Source organism: Phallusia mammillata, chromosome 3 (genome assembly GCF_965637545.1).
Source record: "Phallusia mammillata chromosome 3, kaPhaMamm4.hap1.1, whole genome shotgun sequence".
NCBI classification, from domain to species: domain Eukaryota; kingdom Metazoa; phylum Chordata; class Ascidiacea; order Phlebobranchia; family Ascidiidae; genus Phallusia; species Phallusia mammillata.
Window position 1 is genome coordinate 20,228,208 of NC_137254.1, and position 25,189 is coordinate 20,253,396.

Sequence of the window (25,189 nt, forward strand, 5' to 3'; positions counted from 1 at the left end):
CCTAATGAGATTATTTCCTACACATATAAAAACATTTGTATAAAAAGTGTGGGAAGAATTTATTATAGCAAAGCCAATTCTAAACATCAAACAATGCAAAAAAATATGTTTTCTCATTTCATTTGACTGTATTAGGCAATGCTGTAAATATACAATAATAAACACTTTTCAAAACTTTCACCATGACTACTTTTTAGGTTAAACTTGCTTCAACTATTTTTCTGGATGTTAGTTCAGTTTTAGCCCAAATCTTTAATGGCAATGTATCGCTAATATATCGAAGAAAGTTTTGACAAATAATAAGTGAAAAATTGCCTAGTTTTATCTATATTGCCTTGCAGTACAACAAACACACACACACCTATATTACTGCAACATACTGTTAACAAGGTTGCCAATAAGGAACTTATTTGACTGTGTTTTCACAACAGTTTTGCTAAATGAGTTTCTTCAGTAAATGTCAATAAATTTTAAAACAACCAAGAAGAAAAAAGACAATAAAGGCAGTGCTCTCTAATTTAAATCAACATCCCAGCACTAAATTATACAGGGGTGATGCAAACATTGCAAACTACTGCTGTCAATGTAACTTATTTTAACCCTTTGTAACAACACATCTGCTGTACAAATGATTTCTCTTGTTCTGCAACTAGATTTCAGTTCAATATTTCCAAGGTTTGTATCCTCTTTAAAACAGGGTGTTTTTCCATTGCTCATCTGGTGCTAAAACAACCTCAATTTCTTGGTAGTCAGTCAATCTTGAAATATCTTGTTCCTAAAGGTGACACTGTTAAAACTTAAATACAAATAAGACATACATTATTTAACCTACACATTGGATAATTGTATTTGGCATTTTTCTGATAAAGTTGATTTTAAATGAAGATTCACTGAAATGTTGTTGTAGTAAATATTTAAAGTGTTCCATTGTAATTTTGCTCTTTCTATTGATAGACATCTCTGTAAAATCTAAGTTGCTCCCAGAGGCGATTCTTACTTTCAATATGAGCTCATCTGCAATAAAACTCTGATGTTATTATCACCACAAACTTGTTATCCTAGTCTATTGGCAAGTGAATATTGACAGCTAATTATAGAAGTTGCTCACATATTTTGTTTTATTTCGCACTGAATCCCGCACTCTAGTTTGGATATTTTTCATGATTAATTGTATATTTTATTTAATCACAGGAAAAGCATGCCATTCAACAGTCACATCAACCTTGGAATAGAGTGTCTAGCACAGGCAAAAAGCATTTTGGGCCCTGTAGGTAAGTCATTAGGTCATCTATTGTTAAACTTTGGCAGAATAAACTTCAGGTAAATAATTATCATGAGTCTAAATTTAAACAAGTTTGCAGTACTCTTTCTACAGGTCGAATAAACTAGTGACAAAAAAGTTTTATAAATTATGTTTTGAACTATTCATTGTTGTCTAGCAGCAACACACCACACTTTAGAGGTAGAAAATCAAATCCACTGTTTTATTCACATGTTCTTTCAACTCAAATGCTTTCGTGTTGTAAAATTCTCACCTGGATGAACTGGAAACCCACAAGGAGTAAATTTGTTGGCTCCAACTAATCTCACACAATCTGGTTGGTAAAGAAATCCACCTACCTCTGGCTGAAACTCCTTGGTCATATTTATACCTTTGCAATAAAATTTACCCGAATTAAATCCAATGCAATCGGGAAACTAAGATGTTATGTAGAAATTTAAATTTGTATGAAAATATACAGAAAAACAAACCATAGACGCATTGCATAAATAGGAATGAGTTAACCTCCTCTTTAATACTAGAGGTTATGTAAAGTCAAACACTAACTACCTGAAATTTGTCTTGTTTGTGTTTGTTTTTGTACATTGTCAGGCGGCAGACTATGGACAAATACAGGATTAGTCAAATAGTTCGGAACAAATGAATTGCCTGTCCCCTGTTTTTCTGCAGATCTTTGCCATGTTGAGTCTAAACAAAGCAGTTTCAACCGCAAAATACATAACCAAACAGGCATAGACAAAACCACTGCAATCCCACCCAACATTTCAACTTTTTGTCTGGAGTTTTTACATATTTTAGTGGATAATACAGGATAACAAATTAATTTGGCAAAACTATATGACTTACTTACCATCTTCACTAAGCAGGTCATGGACAGTTTTGTTACATGCAACATCAACAGGAGTCTTTTGCTGGTCATTTACAACACTTTTATCTGCTCCAGCACTACATAACAACTTGCAAATTCCAATGTGGCCTCGTTTTGAAGCCCAATGCAAAGCTGTCCTACAATAATAGTTTTGTGTTATGCATGTTAAAAAACAAGTCTTTTGAATGCATAAAATTTATAAACCAAATAAAATTTTCCTGATTTTTGCTTTATATTGTCAGTTTAATTGAACAACATCTGATTTTGTTTGCAGTACACTTAATCTGCTGGTGTTTCTGGGGAATGCTCTTTTAATTTACACTATAGCAGAGTAATTTTAATTTGGGTTTTCGTTACGTATAGCAATTGTTGGTTTTCAGTTATACATAAACAACCAAAATGAGATTAAAATTTATAGCACAAGGTGAAATGGTCACACTTACAATATACTTTAGGAGTAGATTCCAGTTGGGAAACATTTTTTGGGGGTCATAGAAGATTAGTTTAACAAAAAAACAATTTTTATCTATCAAATCATCCAAGATGTAAATATGAAAATAAAACCACCGTTTACAGACAAAATGTTTAACAAATACAGATATTAAAGTTAGAAAATAAAACTTCCGAAGTACACCTAAGAACAAAAATATTTTACTATTAAATGGAACTTTAATCTTCATTTGATATACCAGCCATTAATTTTGTTGTGTGAATTTATATCAACTCCAGCAGCAATAAGGCATTGAGCCAAGTCCAAATTTCCTTCACAACAGGCTTGTCTCAATTTTTCTTCATTCATACTATTGTTGTCCATTTTTTACTTGCACATTTATTGTCATAAAAATGTATTTATCAACATATATCACCTAAAAACATCTGATAAATCAAATGTACACAGTAACAGAAAAGTGTACATGCTACAGTTTATTGAGCAATAAACAAAGGGATGCAATGCACTATTCTAGAGTGTTACGTTATTCTTTAATTCCAGAATACCAGTCCTTTTATTTTTACACTTCAACCATTAATTACATGGTTTCTTCTGTTTTGTGAACAATTCTTCAAGGTGCCACTAAACGCCCATATTAAATAGTGAAAAGTAAATGCTTCCTGGGGTCTGATTTAATGGTTAACAATCCTGCAAATCTTTATCTAGTCCTTTTTTTGATAACATAAAGGCTGGTCTATTGGGTTCGTTTACACTTTTTAACACAAAGAGCAGAGATACATGAAACTACACAGGTTGTTTTTATGTCGGTAGTTCCTGCCCAGTGAAAAATAATTAGCTAAAGCGTTTTAAACGGCCACATGTGGTGCATTTATATGCGGTTATTTGAAGTTGAAGATGAACGAAAAACACACGAGCTCACAGCTGGTTGCTAAAATGGTGATTTCCCTTCATGGAAATCTTACAAAACCTGTTTGTTCAAATTTGTTAAAAAGTTGCGCAATTTGTTTAAAATTTTTTGTTTTTATGAACGTTATTGTTTAATGGAATTAAATGTTTTTTACCCTACGGTATTTGCAAAATTCAGTAAATACAGTAAGCGAAAAACACAATGTGAAAAATACAACAACACAAAAATCGTAAAAGCATAGCGGGAAAACCCAAATGCCAAAAATTAAGGAACACTCCGTACCGTAGCGATTGCAATGATCATTGGTACAAACTTTGCAGTTGTTTTACCAAAATAGCTCGTATAAAGTTAACTAATGTAGATGGTACCAGACTGTCAGTAGCAAAATTGCACAAAAAGGTCTCGTTTCTGCTCTCTTAGTCTCAAAAGCCAAAAACAAAACAGTGATTTTCTTTTAAATTTTTGGAATGATTTCAAGCTTCAAGGCATTCTTGTTTGGTGTTGTGATGTTTGTGCTCAGTTCAATTAAAGAAATGATTCACTTAATAACACACAAATTTAACACAAACGTTGTATTTTGTTGAAATCAGATGGTAATCTAAGCTGAAGATTTGGTCCCCTAAAATGGTTACAAAACCAGTAGCATATGTATGCAATGAGCTGTTTGTTTCACAAAGTGACCATTTCATACCTACTGAAAACAGAAACTCAATGGTACATGGCTTAATTACTGCCTGTGATTTACTGGGTGAGATGATTGTGGTGAAGCCATCCAAAGCAGATATTCATGATTTGCAACTATTCCATGAATCAACTTATCTGGATCATCTTAAAAATGCTTCTTGTGATACTTCTGATGAAGAAAATGGTGAAGACATTGCATATGGTTTAGGTTATGATTGTCCATTGAGTGATGGGATTTTAGATTACTGTAAAATGATTGCAGGTGGAAGTCTTGCAGCTGCCAAATTGCTTTGCAGCAAACAGTGCCAAATTGCAGTACACTGGCTTGGAGGTTGGCATCATGCAAAGCGTGATAGAGCTTCAGGTTATTGCTATGTAAATGATTGTGTCCTTTCCATTTTGGAATTGAGAAAACAGTTCAAAAAGGTTTTATATATTGACTTGGATGTGCATCATGGTGATGGTGTTCAAGATGCCTTTTATGCCACAGATAAAGTTTTAACATACTCTGTCCATAAGTTTGAGCCTGGATTTTATCCTGGGACGGGTTCTTTAGATGATATTGGATTTGGTAAAGGGAAATATTACACTGTTAATGTGCCACTGAAAGATGGCATTGATGATGAACAGTTTGTGTTTGTTAACAAGCAATTGTTAACTGTTATAAGAAACAATTTTAACCCTGATGCGATAGTTTGTCAAGTCGGCGCTGATGGACTAAGTGGTGATCCAATGCAGTCTTTTAGTTTAACAACAGATGGTCTTCGTCTATGTGTCGAACATATTACCAAATGGAATTTACCAACTCTTGTACTTGGTGGTGGTGGTTACAATGAAGCTAATGTTGCCAAATGCTGGTGCACCATCACTGCTAGCATACTTACCAGAACACTGCCAAGTGAAATCCCTGAGCATGATTTTTTCCCTATGTATGGCCCTGACTTTGTTTTTGACATTGACAAGAGCAACCGCAAAGACACAAACACTTCTGCTTATTTATCTTCAATAGTCAATTGCATTATGGGCAATCTCAACAAACTTTACTCAAAGATATAACTTGCACTTTAAAAGTAATACATGTCAAGTAGAGAATTAATAGTACAGTTAAACATATTTTGGCAAACGATGGTTTTACAAATGTTTTGAATTTTTCCATTTTATTAATTATGTTTGTATTTACTTGTTTACAAATAAATATAGTTTTGTTTGCATTTACTATGTCTATTACTTTATTGTCTTACTTTTCAACTGGGTTTTCTGTATTTATCAATCAAAGTCTGGACTGTGTCAGGTTGTTCTAATGATAAAACAAGCTTGAAATGGCATTCACTTTACAGCATGGGCGGCAAAACGCTATATATGTTGTGTAAACATTGCCCTATGTTGTTTTGAACGGGCGCTAATCGCATGGAGAGCTACCCCTACAAATAGTGAAAGAGCTTAGTTGTGTTTATTTTCCTCAACGATAATTAGGTTGAGTTCATTTCACGATGAAAAGAATTGCAAACCTCATGCTTAGTGCAAGGTAAATCATAAAAAAATTCTTACATTTTTTGAAGAATTTGAGTCACAGATTGGATTACAAATTTTTGAGCCCCCAAGCAGTCTTGTTATTCAGGGTTAACCATACATTACCGTCAAGCTTACGAAGACATCAGCTCCACCTAATCCAATCTGACCCACCAACTGCGACGACAAGAGGAAAAGTAGGCTAATTTGTGGTGTTACACTTCTGCGGTACCGTCCTTGTTGCATAATATTGGAAGCTTGTCAACTTGCCACTTTTGATAAAGGTGTCGAACCTTTTGCTTCGTGCAAATGGGCGCCGGCAAGAGGGGACACCCCCTCTGGAAAAAATTCTGCCGGCGCCCATAATCGTGCACAAACTTATGTCTGTCGAAATCTAAGATAGAAAAAGTATTCCCATTGTCGTAAAATCCAACCTGCAGTATGAAAAGTGTTTTATTTTTAGTTGTCTGTGTGAAGCATACTTTGTCGTTTTGACCACCTGTGAAACGTTTAAAACTTGTGCTTAACTCAGTGTTTCATACCGGAACGGAACGGAACGTTATACCGGAACGAAATAAATAATTTTTGGTTCAAATACCGAAATAAAAAATATTCAAAATACCGGAACGGAACGAAATACCGTTATTTTTTATTCCGGTATTTCGTTCTGGACATTTGACGTGAAAAAATTGCTGAAAATTTCGCGCCGGTAAACTGTAACAAAAATTGAAGCTCCTACAATTTACATCCGTTTGACCATTATTGACAAATGTTATGTGACGTAACAACTACCGACAATAATTCTTATGTGTTGCAACTTTCTTTCTTTTTTCGTTGAATAATTGTAAAGAAATGTTCTTTTGTTAAGACCGAAATACCGAAAAATACCTTTATAAATTTATTTCGGTCAGACCGGAACGAAATGAAAATATCGGTCCAGAACGAAATAAATAATTTAGGCTACTCAGAACGAATAACGTTATTTGGTTTCGTTCCGTTCCGGTATGAAACACTGGCTTAACTGTAGGCTACCCTGTCTTTGCACGTTGCTACCAATATATAAACACACATAACTGGCATAATCTTTAATTTACATTTGTTCGCCACTGGCAAATTGTTTTTTTGGCACACGTTTTAACTATCACATATGAGGTGAAATTGTCCATAGCAGTCGAACACATGATAATGCCAATCATAAGCAGGAACCGATTACGATTGTGTAAAACAGCTAACATAACCAAGATTGAAACTAATAAGATTGCAATAAAAAACATTACGCTTTTAAAGGTTTTCATATATTTTTTTAATGAAAGCAAAATTAAAACAAAGTTTCATTTTACGATTCTAAACCATACGATAATCATAACAGTAAGAGAAGTTATTTTTGCGTTTATAGTCTCTTAAACAACCTGGTCAATTGCAATTTCTCGACAAATCGTTTAAATTGCATCGATCGGAGTTATGACAATGAATAAAATCACAAACACACAATATTTCAAACAATAAAGTTCCTCAGTTACTTAATAAACCGCGTGCACACAGAATAAATAAAGATCATGAATTCAATATTATATTCTCAAACTGAACACCATATCTTAAGCTGCTAGGATCCATTACTGAAAGCGTTAGTTTACAATGCTATTACAAACGAAGCGCGATAATGAGCAATTTTCGTTCCAGGGAAATAACAACAAATTAGGTCTTAGACACATGTCAGTCTATAACGTTAAATAGAGTTTTGCATTAATCGATTTTCTCGAAATATTAAGATTCAAAAATTGACAATTAGGCCCAGTTCCAGAAAATGCAAGCTTTTAAATGGTGAAATTTTTTTTCTCTGTAAGTGTTGGACGAATGTCGTTTCTTAAACATTTCACATGATCCATCCGACTATGATCAACGTCATACTCATGATCATAAAGCCAATCCCGAGGATAACTAGCAGAAGAGGCTGAAAATTTATTCGTAAGGTTAACTGTTCATAAGTAAAAAAGATGAATTAGCTGTATTTTTTTAACTATTGTTCCTAGATAGCATTTATCTGGTTTTAGGCTAAGTGCAAAGTAATCCTTGTACATTTTTTTACTTACTATGGATTTATTTAAAGCAGTTGTTCCTCACCGGAGAGGAATTCTCCCAAGGGAGGAATTTACTTTAATTTGTACATGTGGTTTGTAAATAGACACTTTAGCTCTGGGAATATAACCTGTGAAGTTGATAGGAGACTCAATTTTCTTTGCATGGTGGCATCCACTGTGTACAGTATAGTTTATTGGGGAGGAATGAAAATGTTTTAACTTGTTAAGAGAGAAGTTTGATGCCCTATGAGACTAATGAACCATTTTATAAGAGAGAAGTTCGATGCCCTATGAGACTAATGAATCATTTTATATGATGTCCATATACTCACCACAAGTTTTCTGGCAGAAAGCAATTTGCCTGGCGCCAACCGAATGTAAAACAACGACGGTAAAATGATCACCAACATAGATGCACAAGTTGCTCCAGCAAAACCGAATACCTCCCGAATAGTGGGCACATATATGACCAGCACGTTTGCTGAACAAAATAGTAAATGTTTAACAGTAATTTTTGAACTTGAAAAAGGGAAACAAAACCTGTCTATTAGTCTGTCTATATGCCAGAACAGAGGTTTCTAAACTGGGGTCCGCAAAGCGACTTCTAACAATTAAGAGATCGCGAGAAGCTCTAAGCCTTTCTACATTTTTCTGTAATCGTTTGATTGTATATTCTAAATACCTAGGTTAATCCGGACCCGTTTGGGCAAACAAAAATATGTTAGGCGAAGATTCGATTACCCGATGTAGATCAGTTAAAGCCTTACCACATTTAAAATTATTACAAGAAAACAAAAATTGTTGCGAATCGTCCAAGTGCGAAAAGAAACGTTATACCAAACATGTACAAAAACCGTGGTCTGGTCTAATGCTTCGGCTCACAAGAACATTAATTTAAAATTGACAACTGCACATTAAACTTACTTATGGTGAGTAAAATGAACATGATGACAAGATGGCGGACCCACGAGAACGGTTGATTCTCAAAAAATAGCTCAACAATCGATTTTCTAGCCTAGAATAACAAATAAAAGTTTTTTATATCAATATCCCGACAGCACAAATGGCTATGCATATCTGAGATTATAGTAAAGGGTCCAACGATTAGTACAAAGCGATTGCACTATAATTGTATTTTCTTTATTCGACCGTCCAAATAGTGCCCCTCCGTCTTTTCATAGCTTAATTTTGCTTATAGCATCATTTATTCTCTGCTCATGTGTTGGTTTTTCCAAAAATCAGTTAGCATACCAAGAATTGATAAATGCGTAAGCTTTATCTTTAATCAAATCATTTTGGTTGTAATGTAAGTAACTCCCATCTGCATACAAAAGTGCGGAACGACAGTATTTTTACAGTTTGATTGTAAATCTGTGGGCCGTGCTACAAAACAAAAGTTTAAAACTTAAAAATACAGAGTTACGTTTAAATAAAGTTTTGGTCAGTTTGTCGACGACATGTTGTTTAATCGTTATCACTGATGGGCCAAAGATTTACAACACGATTAAACGGCGGGCAGCAGCTTTTCGTTTGACTTTATTTTATTGCGTACAAAACACGCATAGATTGAGCTAAAAACTACCATAAAATTCGTAAGTGGTTCTAGCTGCATTCTTGTGTTGCAAAAATATTAATCTGCACAAACAAAATAAAAATTGCAATCGCTCGGCAGAACAGCCTTAACATAGTTTAGCTGCATCTGTCTACACGGGCCGCACAACCTGTCTGACAGGCAGCAGGTAGAACTTACCTGACCTAAGAAGTACTTCAGATGTGTACATCAAAGGTCCTAACAAAATAGTATTTCTAATCGTAATAACTAATGCCCCCAGGTTTCGAACTAAATATAAAACGTATAAGGATCGGCACTTTAAGGTTTCATTTACCCCTAGTTGTCTGAATTTTCTGGCCTAGCTCGTTGCTGTTGGATTTTGTAGAACCAAGTTTTAACAACATAACCTTTAACAAAAGCCGGAAAGAGAATAAAATACAAACCGGATAATGTAGCAATGGTGCCGAAAATATTACACAAATGAGCACCATGATCCTTGAAACGAGAATAACAGCATTTGTGGGGTCGTAGGCACTGTACATAAGCAGCAATTCTGGACCAACAGCATCTGTCACAAGTGAACATCGTTTTTGCAAAAACAAATGTGAACATTTTTGAGTTATTCAACTACTTGTCAAAGTAAGTCATGTTAAACAGTTTAAAGCTAAATATTGTCATAGAATGAACAAATTTAGGAGCAGTATATGATGGTCAAAAACTTTCACTATTAGTTTTCACCAAACAACGGTAAAAAGAAAGGTATCCTTCGGCAAGAGAAAATATAATGAAAGAGCATTTTTTATTTTAAAAATATTGGAAAATTTAGTTTTTGAGCAAAAAAATCAGAGCCAGTATATTTGTGTAAAACATAACGACGTTGGACAATTTCTATTGTCATCTCAGGTCATAAGAATTCGTTATGTTTTACACAAATATACGGGCTCTGATTTTTTTGCTCAGATTATTCAAAACCGTGAATAGTGTACCTATTTAGTTTTTGTCATGGGAAGATTGTTTGACACTGTACTTACTGTAAAAAGTCAAATACCCGAACAAAGAGGCCAAAAAGTACAAAACAAAGACGTTGCTTATGGAAACAACTGCTACTTTGTGCATTCGGGATTTGGTTGGTCGATCCAGTTCGGTATAAATGGGAAGCACTGAGGCATGACATTGAAAAGCGAATACCATTGTAGGAATTGCATAGGCGCTCTGCAAAAAAACGAAACTTAAAATTTGGAAAAAATAAGGATATTAGGTGAGGTAATATCTATTATTCAGTTCAGCTGACAACAAACCGATACTTGTAAAGTCCAAACCGAAAAAATGGAGAGTATATTAAATCTAGTAAATTTAGAAAAAGTCAAATAATCTTCATCATCAATTTTTTTTATTTGCAGTGGTGTATGCGAATATGTCAAGCAAATGTAAGACATTGGTCAAGCAACTGGCGGATGGCGAAGGGGCCAAATGCATACAGGTCATCAAATACTCCACCTATGTTCAAAGAATGCTGTATTCGGAAACTACCTTGGCGTTCCACGTGAATGATTCGGCTTTGCACACTTGATTTTCAAGACCTTCCTCGAATTCAACGTATATGTGTGACGTGCGAGATTCACAAATTGAGCTGTTGTTGGGATTGTCGTGAAGCATGCTTTCAGTAGCACTTGTTATCAGATCCATTGTACTGTTGACTATATCACTGCCCATCGATTCTAAGCAAGTAAATATTATGTTAGCACACAAAGAAATTTTTACACCATGCGTATCTTATGGTACGAAAACACAAGATATATACCAGTTGTAAATGGTACGTATATAAAACTACATAAAGGTTTAAAAATATTTTTGCCTCTAATCAACGTTTTAACGATATTTCTAACCTAATGAACATCGCGGTTCAAAGGCACCATGGGTAAACGAAAAATATCATGCTTTGAAAGTTGCTCTTAAAATGTTATGTGTAAACAGAGCTTTTGGTAATCTTCACGTCAAACCGTCTGGCGTTTGTCAAACAGGACCAGGATACAGGATACAGGATATATTCGCTTTTGACAAGTTTCAAAGGATAAACTACAAATCCCTTACACCCCAGGTAAGCTTTTGGCTTTTGACTAGTTTAACGCTTTAACGGTCATATTTTATAGATGCATCACCTGCACGTGCGTTTTTGAATTGCACAAGAAGGCGAGTAAAATGTTCTTGTTGATTGCATACATGACAACTTCTTTGTACATTTGACGGCAGAGATGCTTCGTATTTTTGACAATTTTTTGACAAACACAGCCAAAAGTATCACGTCAACATAGTTGTGTAGGTCGATGCTTACCAGCACGTCTATCGCAGTGTTGAATACATTATGGAAGCATACGCCTATTTTTCTTTGTTATTTTTGTCACACCGTCGTTGGTTAGAATCACGGTCGGCGTTCTTGTGAAAATAAACCAAACAAACGTTTTTTTCACACCTTCAGTGTTTGATGTCGAATTTGATGAATGATCATTGACGTGCTCGCGTATGGGGCAAGGAATAATCCAATGTTCCACCACGATCTATAAACAATAAAAGCAGGTCGTAGATTTTTACGACATGTCGCAATCTGTTTATATTGTCTGCATTAGTTATAGGTTATGCTTTTTCAAAGTATATTCATATTGATTAACAAAATCTTTACAACCCAATTGGCAAAACCGCTGAAAAAGTTTAATATCTGATCATAGCTAATGTTTGTTCTGGCAATTAACAATTTGTTTTTAACATAAAAATGATTTATGGAAAACAGACGGCTGTACAAAATTCTGGTTGAGCTAGCCGATCGAAAAACTTCTGTCTGTAACAAAGACACAAGGTAAATTTAAAAGCGTTAGTGTGGGTTAGCTGCTTTTTAAAAGGAAATGTAAAATGATATTAAGGTTACATTTCTCACTACGGTAAAACAAACATGTATAAAAAGCAATTGAGTTTGTCTCGACCCTGGTATGTAGCGGTGGAATTCAGCCGGTTTGCACCGGTTCTATGGAACCGTCTCAAGAAATTTTATGAGATCAGGGAACCGGTTAGCATTACTGGTTAATGTCAATGGACTTTTTGTAACAGAACCGGCTGAAATATATGACTTTTGTGATAGAACCGGAAGACAAAAAAGTCCCACCATTGCTGGTATGTATGTACAAATTCATTGGCAGGCTAGCCGAATTGACATTTGCTTTCGAAAAATATGGACGGCGTTGACAAAAAGGCCATCAACAAAAAAGGAACAGCTTTGTACAGAACAAGTGTCACAAAACCATTTCACTTTTTACAACAGGACGTTTTTAAACTCATTTTCCCACTCTCGATTTTCAAAGCTCGGGTCGCTGTCAAAACGGTTATGGAACTATAGGTACGTACCACAGCTGTAAAGAAAATCATGCAGCCCATTGCGAAACCACTTGTATAGCCAAGAAATCCAATATTTTTTGCAGAAGCTAGTGGCATAATAATCACAATCGTCACAATAATCACCAACACGTCCCCGTTCAAATACCAATCCCTGAGAACAATTTGAGCAAATCAAATAAAAGTAAACATCGTCAACAGCGTGTAAAACTACATAATATTCATGAAGTTCTTTCATGTTCATTATTAACGCTTAATATGACGCTATGGTACGATTATACCCAAGAGTATGTAAACTTAAAAAGTTCATGGAAATCTTGATGTTGTAACTTTAACTCAGGCACAAAAGAATCATTGCAAATTGACTATTGTTGTGGTGATATTCGTCATTACTTGGTTCAGGGAATCTATTACTCAGAACTTTGAGCAACAGGCTTCTACAATTTGTGGGCGTTTCTGTGAAAAAGGCACCGCAGGCATTTCACTACACGCACGTTTTTACCGGTGATTGCCCACATTTTGTTTGACAGGTGGCTTTAGTTGCACAACCAGTTTATCACGCATCGATAACGTATCGTTTAGGTATTTCACACATGGAAAAAGTGTTTTTTTCAACTTACATTGCACATTCATCAGAACCAGTAAGCACTCGAATTACTTCCGGCAATTCGTATTTGACAATGAACAGAAAACTGCACATGGCTGCAAAACAATGATGCACAATATTGATTAGGTAGGGTTTCAAGATTAAAATTTTCTTATTTTGTTTGTATAATTTTTAGCCTACATAATCCATTACATTTTAACATCCCATTAAGGTATTGTTGTTACCTACTAAAAGTTTTAGCGTGCGTTTTTCAAACTTAGTAAAACTGACAGACATGCATCTTAAACCACCAATTAACGAGCATTGCTGCAGATGAAAGAGCGAAGTTGGCATGTACAAAGCATTTTTGGACAGCTATCACTAGACACCTTTGAGACTTCAACTGGAAGTTTTAATTGATACAGTGTAACTAAACAGACTGTTTAATTTCAGGCGTATTTTATCTTGGGTTTAGTTTTTACCTCCCATCGTATGTACGAATATATTGACCACGGTCAGCACTTTGCCGGAGAATCCGAATGCAGCTTTACCCAATGCTTCGTAGGAGGATTCCCCGGTGTAATCGCACATAGCAAGTAACAAGCGAATGCTGTTAAAAGCTAGTCCAGCCACAGCAACCAGCATTATCCTGTGGGTTCAATATCAAAAAAGTTCAAGGTCCATTTGCTGCATGGCTCTTCAAACCGGGTTCAAAGGCCTACATTTAACACTAATCCTACATGCGAAGGCATAATTTACTCATAAAATGCGTGACAATTGTTTGATTGTTTGTTTGTTTGTTTTAAAGACAAGTTTAGGTTTCCTATTTAATGTTTACAAAACAAACAGTAAATACGCACGTAAACAAGGCAATCCCGAGATTTGCGACAGCATTTGCCAAGCCCAAGATTCCACTGCCCAAAATTGCGTTCATGAGATTAAAGATGCAAAGTGGAATGCTCGCCGTTTTCCCTTCATACTGGCTCATACGACGATCACGTAAAACTGAGATCTCAGCTTTGCTCAGCCTCCCACGGGAGTAAGACCTGAAAATGACAAAGATCACAGCAAAGTAACATTCGGCTTGAAAAGTAACGAAACAGATAACTTGAAATCAGTTTGCATAAAAACGTAACGCCAAGTAACTATTGTGAAAAAATTGGTCGTTTTTTGTTTTTATTTGTCGCTTTTGCTTGATTTTCTGCTGACGTATCGACTAACACAAGCACCGTCCATGACAAAAATATGACCAAGGCAAATTGAATTACTTTCTATTGCTACGATTAGGGTCAGTGGAGGTAAGATGGGTTGGGTTGCTTAGTGAATCATCACACAATAAATTCTTGCAATTCAGCAAAAGCGAGTGTCACAATTAAGCTCCTTTTTAAGTCATTGTCCTTCAGAGAGATTTGTTACCAGCATGGTGAATTGACTGCCTAATTTGTATGAGTTGCTTAAAGGGTTTAATTTTTAACTGCGAACTTAGCAAATACAAATGTTTAGAAAAGCACGTTTGCCTAATTGCAATCCATAATTTTAAATGACACCAGATATTTTCCAAGTGGTTCGATGGTTTCAATAAATAATGACATTACAAAAAAACCTTGCCGCTAAAAACATGCCTTGGGGTATTGGATTCCCTTGGCATGAAGTGCATACAAACGTTTTTATAAAATTGTCCGATTGATTTTTCTGGTTGATCAAACAGACATACAATGTGTCCTAATGGCGATTCTCGGAAATCGGTTTAAATTGTTTAACAACAGTCCGAATTGTTTTGTCAGGCCTTCCGCAAACCCCCCTTCAAACACACATGGTAACTGTCAGTACCAATCTCCAACGGGGCCTGGTGTGTGTGCAGCACACATCGATTATCAGCAAACAAATATTTTGCTGTTAAGCCTCGACGTAACGCTCGCACCAGACGTCCAATTCACAGCAAGCGAATTTGAACCATGGGCACAAACTTTGACCTTTGATCACTTAAGCAACCCATCAGTTAAATTAAACAATTATCCAAACGCTAAAATGGCGATTGTGTAAAGGGGCTTCAAAGCGACTGCACATTTTGAAAAGTGTAACAGTTGGCTTGGAAAGTAGAGGAATGCGATTTGTCAATGGTCAAGTTTTGGACAATGGAAAATCGAAGCACAAAGCACGCTTTTGTAAAGGCTTTCACTGTAGTAACGGTGTAGCCTACACCCTCGGGGGTGGGGCTGGTCTAAACGAATCGCGATTCGAGATTGAATCGGCGTGAGTACATTCTAAAGAAACGGATGTGTTCTGCATGAGTAGTCGTCAAAGACACGATCAATAGACACCACGTTTCATTTGCTCAAGACCCAGGTTTAAATTGGCGTTGTAGCGTTAAATTAATAAAACCAAAAATCATATGCTTATTCATCTCAAACTTTAGTTGTCAATTCTCATTTTTATTTGTTTGTTCCACTTAAGCTAACAACAAAGAACAACAGATACGCCCAATATTCTGTTAACCACGTGCATTGTACAAAGCTTGTGCACAACACAGTATTATTTTGCACTGAAGCACCTCGCAGTCACGCCTTACTGGCGTTACAACGCCTTTACTTTAACGCGTTTAAGATGTACTCACCCGGATTTTGGTTTTAGTTCTATGTCACTCATTGCTTGGTAGGCCCAAAATCGTTTAACATACACAGAGATAAACTTCCTAAACCTACGTCCTAAATTAAATTACAGATTGTCTGTTGCTGTTTATGTTAAGCAAAAGGAACCATAGATACGACAAGAATGTAGACGCTCTGCTAAACGTAGCCTAAACATTTTTTTCAGCCTGCGGCACGAGAGGTTTTAGCCTACTATGCGTGGCACGTTTTCTTTTTCGTCTCTCTTCGTAACCTCAGCCGATTGTGTGCCAGAACGCTAAACAATCCACTGTTGCAACCTGAGGCTCACTACGGACAGCAAACTAAGCACTTCTTTAATACAAGTCAGCAAAAAATGTAGAAAATGCAATCCCCATAGTTGTCGTAGAACACATGATCTTTCTCCTATTGACCTGACGGTTTTTATAAACAACTATTACGTATACTTTCAGTTTAATTGCGATCAGCCAACACTATTCTATGTCTTGAATTGATACTGAATAATGTAATTCGACTCAAGGCCACCATTTGCTGTTCGCTCCAATTGCACAGCTGTAGGCCTATATGCGCTGTCGCACTGCGACAATCTCACTAGTCACTACCAAAAGCCAACCAGCGGAAGTAATCAGATACCAAAAGTACATCAAATGAAATTACGATTTCAATATCATTTCTATAACCATAACACGTGTTAACTATTATAAAAGGAATATGTGCCACTAAACGTGTTTGTTTTAGGTACTTTGGAAAAAAATTATGAAAATATGATTTACGCGCCGCATGGTGGCAGTACATTGCAACTATGGCAACAGAAAACCAACGCGAGGATGTTGAAAGATTTTAATCATGGAGTTTTGTTTTGAATTTAATTAATGCTTTTGGGCTGTTTGTTATATACTTTTATAACATGCATCACATTACAAAGATTATGTGTGAAAGTTTTTTTTATTTTTAATTAAAGTAGTAAACATATTTTGTAAGGTTGAAGAAGTTTTTGTGTTGTGTGAAGTAGGGTGACGAATGGCCACAATTGCCCTTGGAAAACTATGTCGCACAGGTATACTTTAAAGTTAATTGCGTTATTGGTATTTAACTGCACAAACAAAGTGTCAGTATATGTTGGCCAATATGACTTGTTTGTTTCAATTCTAGCTTTAATGTGTTATACTATTTCAGTACATACAATCAAATATGGGGAGATGCAGAGGCAACAATTACAAACTTATTAGTTCAAGAACAACCTGTTGACCCCCCAAAACCAGAAAAGGTTATTGGTGTTTGTTAATACAGCATTGTTGGTCGTTATTTATTCTGCGTAATTTGTTGCTTAACAGGACCGTGTTACAGTGTTCCAGACATTAGCAACACTCTACATCAAATATGTCCAAATTTTCAGAAAGTTAGAAAGCTGCTATGATCAGGTACATTTAAAAACTAAATTAGATAACTTACTCTAAACTAGTGGTGCCCCGAAGTTTCAGTTGACCACAGTTTTTGACTGAATATACAATGGTTAAAGTTTTGTTAGGTTACAAGCGACCATCAAAACTTTTACAATCAACCTTTTATATATTCATAAATAAACTAATTGTTGTATCCAGAACAGTGGTGTAAACTGTAATATATTGGGGTCACAATAGCAAGTAAGTTTGTATCCACAATACACTTTAATTGTAAAACTGTAAAAATGTGGTGGAAAAAAACAAACAAAAAAGTTAAAAATCAACAAAAAAATATAAAAGAAATTAACTTGCATCTTGAAAGTAATTGATTTTTCTGATTTTAAATGCACATACCAAATTGTCTGCAAAATAATATGTGCTTTGTACAGATTGCATATTACTAATGTTGTTCTGATGTTGAGTTATAAATAAGTTTACTTGCATTAGCAAAATCTGAAAATTCAAAACATGCTTTAGAATGTAGCTTTCTGGTTTAGCTTGATTTGGCTTTGGTTGAATGTTTGGTTTTGAACCTTTGGATGTGGGTTCGTTGCATCACTACTCTAAACATTTGATTTCATCCTCACTTTATACCACAATTAATTCGGTTTATTTTTTACAAATATTTGGTGTAGGTAACAATTGCACGAAATTGGGTTGTTAAGATTTAACATTGCTTGTAAGTTTGTTTATTGAAAAAAAATATTGTTTGAATTCTTTATAGGTTGTTCATCCTCAAAAACGAAGAATTCTTCGGCAAGTGCTTGATGGCACAATGGGTCGTTTGCTTGAGGTTAAGGATGAAATGGTGAACCTTGAATTTTCTGAGTTCCATTATTTTGATGATATTCTTTCTGATTTAAAATTAACGCCAGTAAGTTGTTGTATCTTATATTGTGACAAGGATATGCTTCTACAAAATATAAATAACTATGCAGAATGATATTGAAATTCCCATCCCCCAATACTTTCGACAAGAATGCAAGAAAGTTCTAAAGGATCGAGAACAGCTTCTGAGCAAGATATTGGCCAACATGGGGCCAACATCTAAAGATGCAGTAGGTTACACAGTTTTTATCAAAACAAGTTTATGTTTTTTAGTTCAGTAGTTGTGAAAAGAAAAGGATTGTACAACCAAGTCATTTGGTTTGCTCTTTAATTAAGTCATAAAAATTGGCCTAAAAAACAATATTGTTGATTTTGGTTGCAGTTGCTTTTGCAAACATAAATTTTAACCCATTGTGGTTAACTAGGTTAAAGATGTGAAGAAAATGTCAGTGGATGAGGCAATAAGGCTGGTTCAAATTCATGAACGAGCCAGACAGGGACGTCTGAGAGCTAAATTTATGAGGGAAATTAGGCTGGAAGAAGAAAGAGAGAAACAAGCAGCTTTAAGAGGAGCACCAACCCTTGACCCAGATGTTGCTGCAACAAGAATACAAAAGGTACAAAAAATGTTGAGTTTTGTTCAAAGGTACAAACTTATTGTTTTTTGCTTTTCGTGTTTATTATTTGCTTGAATGTATTTTTACAGTTTATAAACTAGACGATGTTTTTTCAATAGGTTTGGAAAGGATTTGTGCAAAGAAAAATTACTCGAAGGGAAAGGGAAGAAGAAATGATATTTATTGGCATGGTAATTTTTGGTTTTATGTTGATAAACATGGTCTTTACTAGAAATGGGTACTTATTATCTTTGTTTAATTGATAAAAACAGCCATTACCCGCAATTTGGGTTGGTGTTTTGTTACAGTAAACCAAAAACCTTTAGTAAACAACTCTTTTCAAATGTTTTTAACGTTGAAAAACTATTTGTGTGTTCAAGGTACCAACAGCAGAAGTAAAAACGAAAAAGGTTCAGCCACAGATGTTGGCCAAGAAAACTGAGGTAATTTTTTAGCTCACTTTTTAATGTTCTTTGCCGGAGATATATCCCAAAAGTATATGACAGATTTGCTAAGTTTTTCAAAGCAGTTTGTGTATTTTCTAGCAACCTCAGTTTAAAGTATATTTAACTGATTATGAATTCATTCTACTGAGTTCCTTTTGAGGATGCTGCACAAGTTATATCCTCCTACATTTATAATGCACTGGGTTGAAAATTAAATTCACAAACTTTGCTTATTTTCTTGCATTTGTAAGGCTGTTGGTAAAAATACTAATTCACCCACATTTTAGGCAAACTGTATTAGCAAAATTTAGCAACAAAAAATGGAGGAACAAAATTCTAAACCTCTGAAATTAAAAGAAACAAAATTTCTGTTCACTTTTGCTTTTTGCTCAACAATTTTATTCTTTGTCGCTATTTTGAAGTATTTTTTGGACTTGCTGTTAAACGTTAAACGTTTTTTTTGATAGGTTGACAGACGAGTAACACAGGAAGATAATGAAGTTGAATACCAACAAGCATTGGTGACAGTGAAAGAGAAAATTCGACAAGTTGAAGGTCCCGATATGAAAGAAATGATGCAGGACCAAATTCGACAGTGGTTTATTGAATGCAGGTTTGGAAGCCTTTTAATTTTTATTTGTTTACCTTTCTCATAGAGTGTATGCTAAAACATAGCGGCAACTTCACCCTGATGTCAAAAAATACAGCACACTAGCTATTACAAGTTTTTGTTAAAATGGCAATAGTAAGCTTGTTCTATGTGTTAGGGATGCAACTGGAAAGTTTCCTGATTATCCGGATGAAGAAGATGGTGGATCTGCCATCTTGTTTAAAGAGAAAACACCAGAAGAAGTAAGTAGTTGGTACAACTGGAACTGCTAACTTTAAGATTAAATATTTTGTTTTTTCTACAAGTATGTCAATTAAATATTTAATAAATGTGTTTTAAGATTGAAGCAGAGTTAAAAAATAAAGAAGATGACAAGGGAAAGAAAAAGGGCAAGAAAGGCAAAAAATCCGGAAAAAAGTCAGGAAAAAAGAAAGGAAAGAAATCTGGAAAAAAGGGAAAGAAAGGCAAAAAGGGGGATGACGAACAGGTAACGATAAAAATATTTTTTAGTTTAAACTGGTAAACCTATCTTAATTGGATGTGTTGTGGCCTTTTTTGTATTTACTGGAAATCAGTTAAGAGTAATAATGTTTTTAAAGTAAACTGTTTTGTTGTAAAAGGAAGAGGAACCTGGATGGAAAATGAAAGAATCAAAATTTATTCCTGCTGTAGCAGAAGCCCACAATGGATATGAAGGCATGTACAGTGGAATATAATACTGTAATAAATTTATTGGTACCATAAACCATTGTACTATATTGGATAAATTACTTTCTAACATATTACTGACTGTAACTCTCACTGGACTTTAAAACCCAAAGTTGAATGTACCTTTGTTTTATGGATACAAAAAACAGGTGTTTGGAAAACAAGAGATGAGTCTGCAAACTTTTCACAAAAGCATGATGTAGCATTAATAAAAGAGGACAAGAGAGTCGAAGTTGAATCAGAAATCAGAGTTCAAGTTGATGAATTGATGAGAGAGGAGCTGAATAACCTTAAAATGGTTTGTGTTTTTATCCAAGAAGCAACTCCCAGTAACTATGCTGGACCAATTATTATTGCCCAAAAATAAAAAATATATGCACAGTCAAAAAGCAATAAAAAAACCCTAAACCTTTTTTTAAATGTATCTAAACTTAGTAAATCGTATGCTCAGGTTGTTTATGTATCTTTGGTTTTATCACTGTTACTATTATTGACTATTATAATCATTTTTCTTAAAATAGCAAGGTTTACAAGATTTTTTTTTATTAGGCCCTGGATCGTGACAAAGGCAAAAAGGGTAAAAAAGGAAAGAAGAGTGGAAAAAAGGTAAAAAAGGGTAAATTTTAAGCAGCAGACAGTGCACACTGTTTCGACCTAAAGGTCTCATCAGTGCAGCTGGTGACGATTAATATGTGTGCTTAATAATTTAGAAAAAGAAAAAAGGAAAAAAGAGTGGAAAAAAGGGAAAGAAAGGCAAAAAAGATAAAGATCTGACTGCTGATCGAACAATAGAATCATTGTATGAAGAACTTGTTCAGCAAGGGGTTCTAAGCAAATGCCCACAAGTAATTAAAAATAACTGTCACATAGATTTAAATGTTTCAGCATAAATTTGGGCACATGATGCAAAAAGTCTGGTCAATCATTTTTATCTTACGTGAAACTGATACATGTCAGTTTTTTAAGGAAGCACAACTTCAATAAAAACCTAGACCAAAATGCATAAACTTACTTGGATTATGTTAAAACTTAACTTGCATATCCTTCATTCAACCAGACTATTATTATTTATTAAAGAGCAATAAATGAAGTGAAAATACTGCTCAAAAACAATATCAAGTTTAGGATTATTTGATGATAGTAACTGAACACATATGACATGTGTCCTTTTTAAACCAATAAATTGACAAAATAGTATGTTATGCAACCCTTTTTTGGTTCATAGAAGGTGGTTGTTGATTAGCCTAATTACATCTAACAGGTGTCTTTTTAATTAGGGATTCTTTGAAAAGTAATTTATTTTCATTTTCTTTGCCACACACCTTCAAAATCTTCAAATGCCACTACTTTTTTTATTATGATTATGTTTGCAAATGAATTGTTCATTCTTTTTAACTACAGATTTGGATGAATGAATTTATAGGGGACTACAGCTATTTGGGCACAACACTAAGATTGGCAGATATTGAACCAATGCCTTCATTATCTGATGTGAGACAGCTTGTATCATTGTATGGAGTTCTTCCACTAGGTAAATGCAGTCTAAACTGTTATGTAATATATAAACGAGAGTGATTGAGTCTTAAATACAAATGGCTGTTGTCAATATTATAGTATTATCCATAAAAACAAGTTTTAGTCATAAAGTCTGTATAATTTACATAACCATATTCCAATAAAGCAGAGCTTCTTTACTAGACATTGAGGCCACAATCATACTTGTTCAGAATTGTTGTTAGCATAAATAGATTTATCAAATATTTTGTCTCTTAAGTTTGGTTTTTAGTTTATCCTCTGCTAGTTAAAAAAATCTGTTAATATTATTTGAAACAGAATTAAAATTTATCTTTATTCAAAGCCTTAACAAGCTCTGCTTAAATGTTTTTGTTTCCTAATTTATATCTTTTCTGTAGGATCCCAATTTGTTCATGAAAATATGCCACAAATAAAATCCCTTTTACTTGCTGGTCCACGAGGCGTTGGCAAAAAAATGTTGCTTTATGCTCTGTGCACAGAGAGTGGGGCAAACCTGTTTGATTTGTCAGCAGAAAATATTGCTGGAAAATACCCTGGGAAGTCTGGTTTGACAATGCTTATTCACATGGTGACTAAGGTCAGTTGAAAATTTTGCCCCTTTTATTTTTAGATTTTCTGTCTGTTTGTAAATGACACATTTATTTAAACATGTTCTTACTGTTGGTACTTAATTATAAAAAACAAAAGCAAACATAAACATAAAAAGAATTATAAAGTACAAAAGTTGTACAAAATTAATAGATTTTGTAAATCTAGTGTTTGGTTTTATGAACAAAATAGTTTTTTGGTCAATTTATAATAGACAAGGGTTTGCATCTTAGGTTGCCAGACAACTACAACCATCAGTAATCTACATAGGAGATGCTGAAAAAACGTTTATTAAAAAAGCACCCAAAGGCGATAAAACGGACCCAAAGCGATTAAAAAAAGATTTACCAAAAGTATTGAAGGGCTTCAAACCAGAGGATAGGTGTGTACTTTTGAAGTATTACAGAATCATAAAATATTTTCCATTTATTATTATTATTATTTTCATTGCAGAATTTTACTTGTTGGAACCTCACGTAACCCATTTGACGCTGAGTTAAAACCTTTTGTGAAAACTTATGAAAAAATTGTTCTAATTCCTCGACCTGATTATGCATCAAGATTTAGTGAGTATTTTAATACCCAGTTTTGATTTTTTATTTGAATAATTCTTTTTAATAACTTGATCCATTTCAGTTCTTTGGCAAAGGCTAATATCACAACATGGAGGCCTTATAACCAATTACCTTGATATTAGCAGTTTAACCAAAATTACTGATGGCTATACACAAGGACATATCGTTGAAGCTGTAAAATATATCCTCAGTGAAAGAAGAATTTCCCAGGTACAAATGTTGTTTTGAATATAATTTTCTTACCTATGAGTGTGGGTTCTAATAAATGTTAAAATTTAGCTTCCTAAGAAACCACTTACAGCTGTGGAATTTGTTTCACCTCTTGCAAGAATTGATCCCATTTACAAAGAAGAGGAAGAAGCATTTAAGGTAATTGAAAAGCAGTTTTGGCCTGAAAAACAGGTTCTCAAGACCAAGGTAACAAAATCAGTGGATAAAAAATAGAATTCTATTTGAATAAGAAACTGAGAATGGCAATAGGCGAAATACAGATTCTTAAGTTTTGATTGACAGTTTTGATTTGCAATGCCTATTTCTTAACACAAAGCTTAATCGTTCTTTTTGTTAGCTAGACTTACATTACGTACTGATGATAATAGTTTTTTTTAGACTCTACTCAAATAGGATTTTTTGGGAAGTAATTTCATAAAAAAACGTGTTTATTTTTAGTCGTGGTTTGGAAAAACTCCGTTGGGTAAAAAACGAGCGAAACTTGCGAAGGGAGGTGATGAGGACGAAGGTGGTGGTGGTGGGGGAAAGAAAAAAGGAAAGAAGGGGAAAAAAGGAAAAAAGAAGAAGTGAAAACTTGAATCGTACCAGACATATTTTTGCGCGCGCGTTTTGGAATTGTATGTTTCTTTGACGTTAAATAGAATGTTTTTTTTAAGCTGACTGCTCAATTTTTATTCAGTAAGCTTATAAGATCAAGTGTGCTTAGACTGGGGATACCATATCTTGGTGGACACAATTCCTGACAGTTTTAATAACAACCTACATTGGCGAACATTATACTTACATTGCGTTTTATGACATGTTGCTTTATTCTACCGACCCATTATTTACAAAATAATCTTTTTATCACAGAGGAATCATAAAAACAAAAAATCCTTTTAAGGTACAATAATCACATAAATAAACAATATGACCGGGCTTCGGGCGATTTTTGCTTTCAATATACTTCGGGCGATTTTTGCTTTCAAGGCGCCGAAATCCACCATATACCGTTGAATTTGTACCGCATATTTCGCATCAAAAATCACGCAGAAAAGTAGAAACAAACACCGCTTTAAAATCGATTTTTACCGTGATTAGAAATAAACAATCAGACATTTTTCTGCAATAACCTATCGAGTTAATTGCCCCCTGTATAAATCGTACTGGAATAAAGGAAATTAAGAAATACTATGCTAATTTCTGGAAAATTAAAGTGATTTTGAAATTATTTCCTGACACAATTTTACGCCCAAATTCCAAACATGTGAGGAAAATGTCGGACGTTTGCTGGTCACATAATTATAAGACTCAGGACTGAAAATGGTAAAACTGAACAACAGATCAAAATTAGGCATTTAGGAAGCCTGTTTTTGACCACAATCCGAAAAATATATGCCCTCAAAGTCGATTTAATTGCCAACTGTTTCCACGTTTTGGAATCAAAAGCAAAAAAGTATTTGTCGATATTTTGTTTGCCTTTTACTAGTTGACCAAGAATAATATTGTCATGGAATGAATTTTTGTATCGCGTTACCTTAAGGCAGTGGTTCTTAACCTTTTTTCCTTGCTGCATCCCTTTCAAATCACTAACCAATTTTCGCACCCCCTTTCAAATCACTAACCAATTTTCGCTCCCCCTTCTGTAATTGCTTAAATAGAATAGACCTAACCAACCTTAATGATTCAGCATCCCCGCACCCC

At 34.6% G+C, this 25,189-nt stretch overlaps 4 protein-coding genes across 7 annotated transcripts; 2 read left to right on the forward strand and 2 right to left on the reverse strand.

Annotated features, from left to right (window-relative positions):
- Positions 1-10: 10 nt before the first annotated feature.
- On the reverse strand, positions 11-3,043 carry LOC145217670 (ankyrin repeat domain-containing protein 40-like). Of its 2 annotated transcripts, XM_080085006.1 has the most exons (6): positions 2,840-3,042; positions 2,133-2,287; positions 1,832-1,969; positions 1,536-1,652; positions 833-1,014; positions 11-775 (listed from the first exon to the last, which is right to left on the reverse strand). In XM_080085006.1, exons 1-6 carry the CDS (start codon positions 2,962-2,964, stop codon positions 689-691), a joined length of 804 nt encoding a protein of 267 aa, XP_079941132.1. In that variant the 5' UTR covers positions 2,965-3,042; the 3' UTR covers positions 11-688. The 2 variants fall into 2 exon arrangements, with proteins under 2 accessions (XP_079941132.1, XP_079941133.1); XM_080085007.1 differs by lacking the exon at positions 1,832-1,969 and having other exon boundaries at positions 2,840-3,043.
- A 768-nt stretch (positions 3,044-3,811) lies between these two features.
- On the forward strand, positions 3,812-5,407 carry LOC145217669 (histone deacetylase 8-like). The gene has a single exon (XM_080085005.1). The coding sequence runs from the start codon at positions 4,133-4,135 to the stop codon at positions 5,246-5,248; it is 1,116 nt and encodes a 371-aa protein (XP_079941131.1). The 5' UTR covers positions 3,812-4,132; the 3' UTR covers positions 5,249-5,407.
- A 1,328-nt stretch (positions 5,408-6,735) lies between these two features.
- On the reverse strand, positions 6,736-15,999 carry LOC145219178 (putative sodium-coupled neutral amino acid transporter 6). 2 transcript variants are annotated; one of them, XM_080086566.1, is made up of 12 exons: positions 15,913-15,999; positions 14,159-14,344; positions 13,781-13,947; positions 13,333-13,414; positions 12,725-12,866; positions 11,802-11,886; positions 10,862-11,049; positions 10,363-10,543; positions 9,775-9,899; positions 8,704-8,794; positions 8,112-8,260; positions 6,736-7,652 (listed from the first exon to the last, which is right to left on the reverse strand). In XM_080086566.1, exons 1-12 carry the CDS (start codon positions 15,942-15,944, stop codon positions 7,575-7,577), a joined length of 1,506 nt encoding a protein of 501 aa, XP_079942692.1. In that variant the 5' UTR covers positions 15,945-15,999; the 3' UTR covers positions 6,736-7,574. The 2 variants fall into 2 exon arrangements, with proteins under 2 accessions (XP_079942692.1, XP_079942693.1); XM_080086567.1 differs by lacking the exon at positions 6,736-7,652 and adding an exon at positions 7,686-7,954.
- Positions 16,000-16,866: 867 nt separating this feature from the next.
- LOC145218923 (dynein regulatory complex subunit 11-like) lies at positions 16,867-24,161 on the forward strand. Of its 2 annotated transcripts, XM_080086329.1 has the most exons (22): positions 16,867-16,982; positions 17,102-17,192; positions 17,260-17,346; positions 18,092-18,241; positions 18,306-18,425; positions 18,621-18,812; positions 18,932-19,003; positions 19,193-19,255; positions 19,726-19,871; positions 20,026-20,110; positions 20,209-20,355; positions 20,489-20,564; positions 20,726-20,874; positions 21,126-21,182; positions 21,287-21,421; positions 21,978-22,107; positions 22,490-22,689; positions 22,934-23,082; positions 23,154-23,266; positions 23,337-23,485; positions 23,555-23,644; positions 23,945-24,161. In XM_080086329.1, exons 1-22 carry the CDS (start codon positions 16,972-16,974, stop codon positions 24,074-24,076), a joined length of 2,544 nt encoding a protein of 847 aa, XP_079942455.1. In that variant the 5' UTR covers positions 16,867-16,971; the 3' UTR covers positions 24,077-24,161. The 2 variants fall into 2 exon arrangements, with proteins under 2 accessions (XP_079942455.1, XP_079942456.1); XM_080086330.1 differs by lacking the exon at positions 21,287-21,421.
- The last annotated feature ends 1,028 nt before the right edge of the window (positions 24,162-25,189 follow it).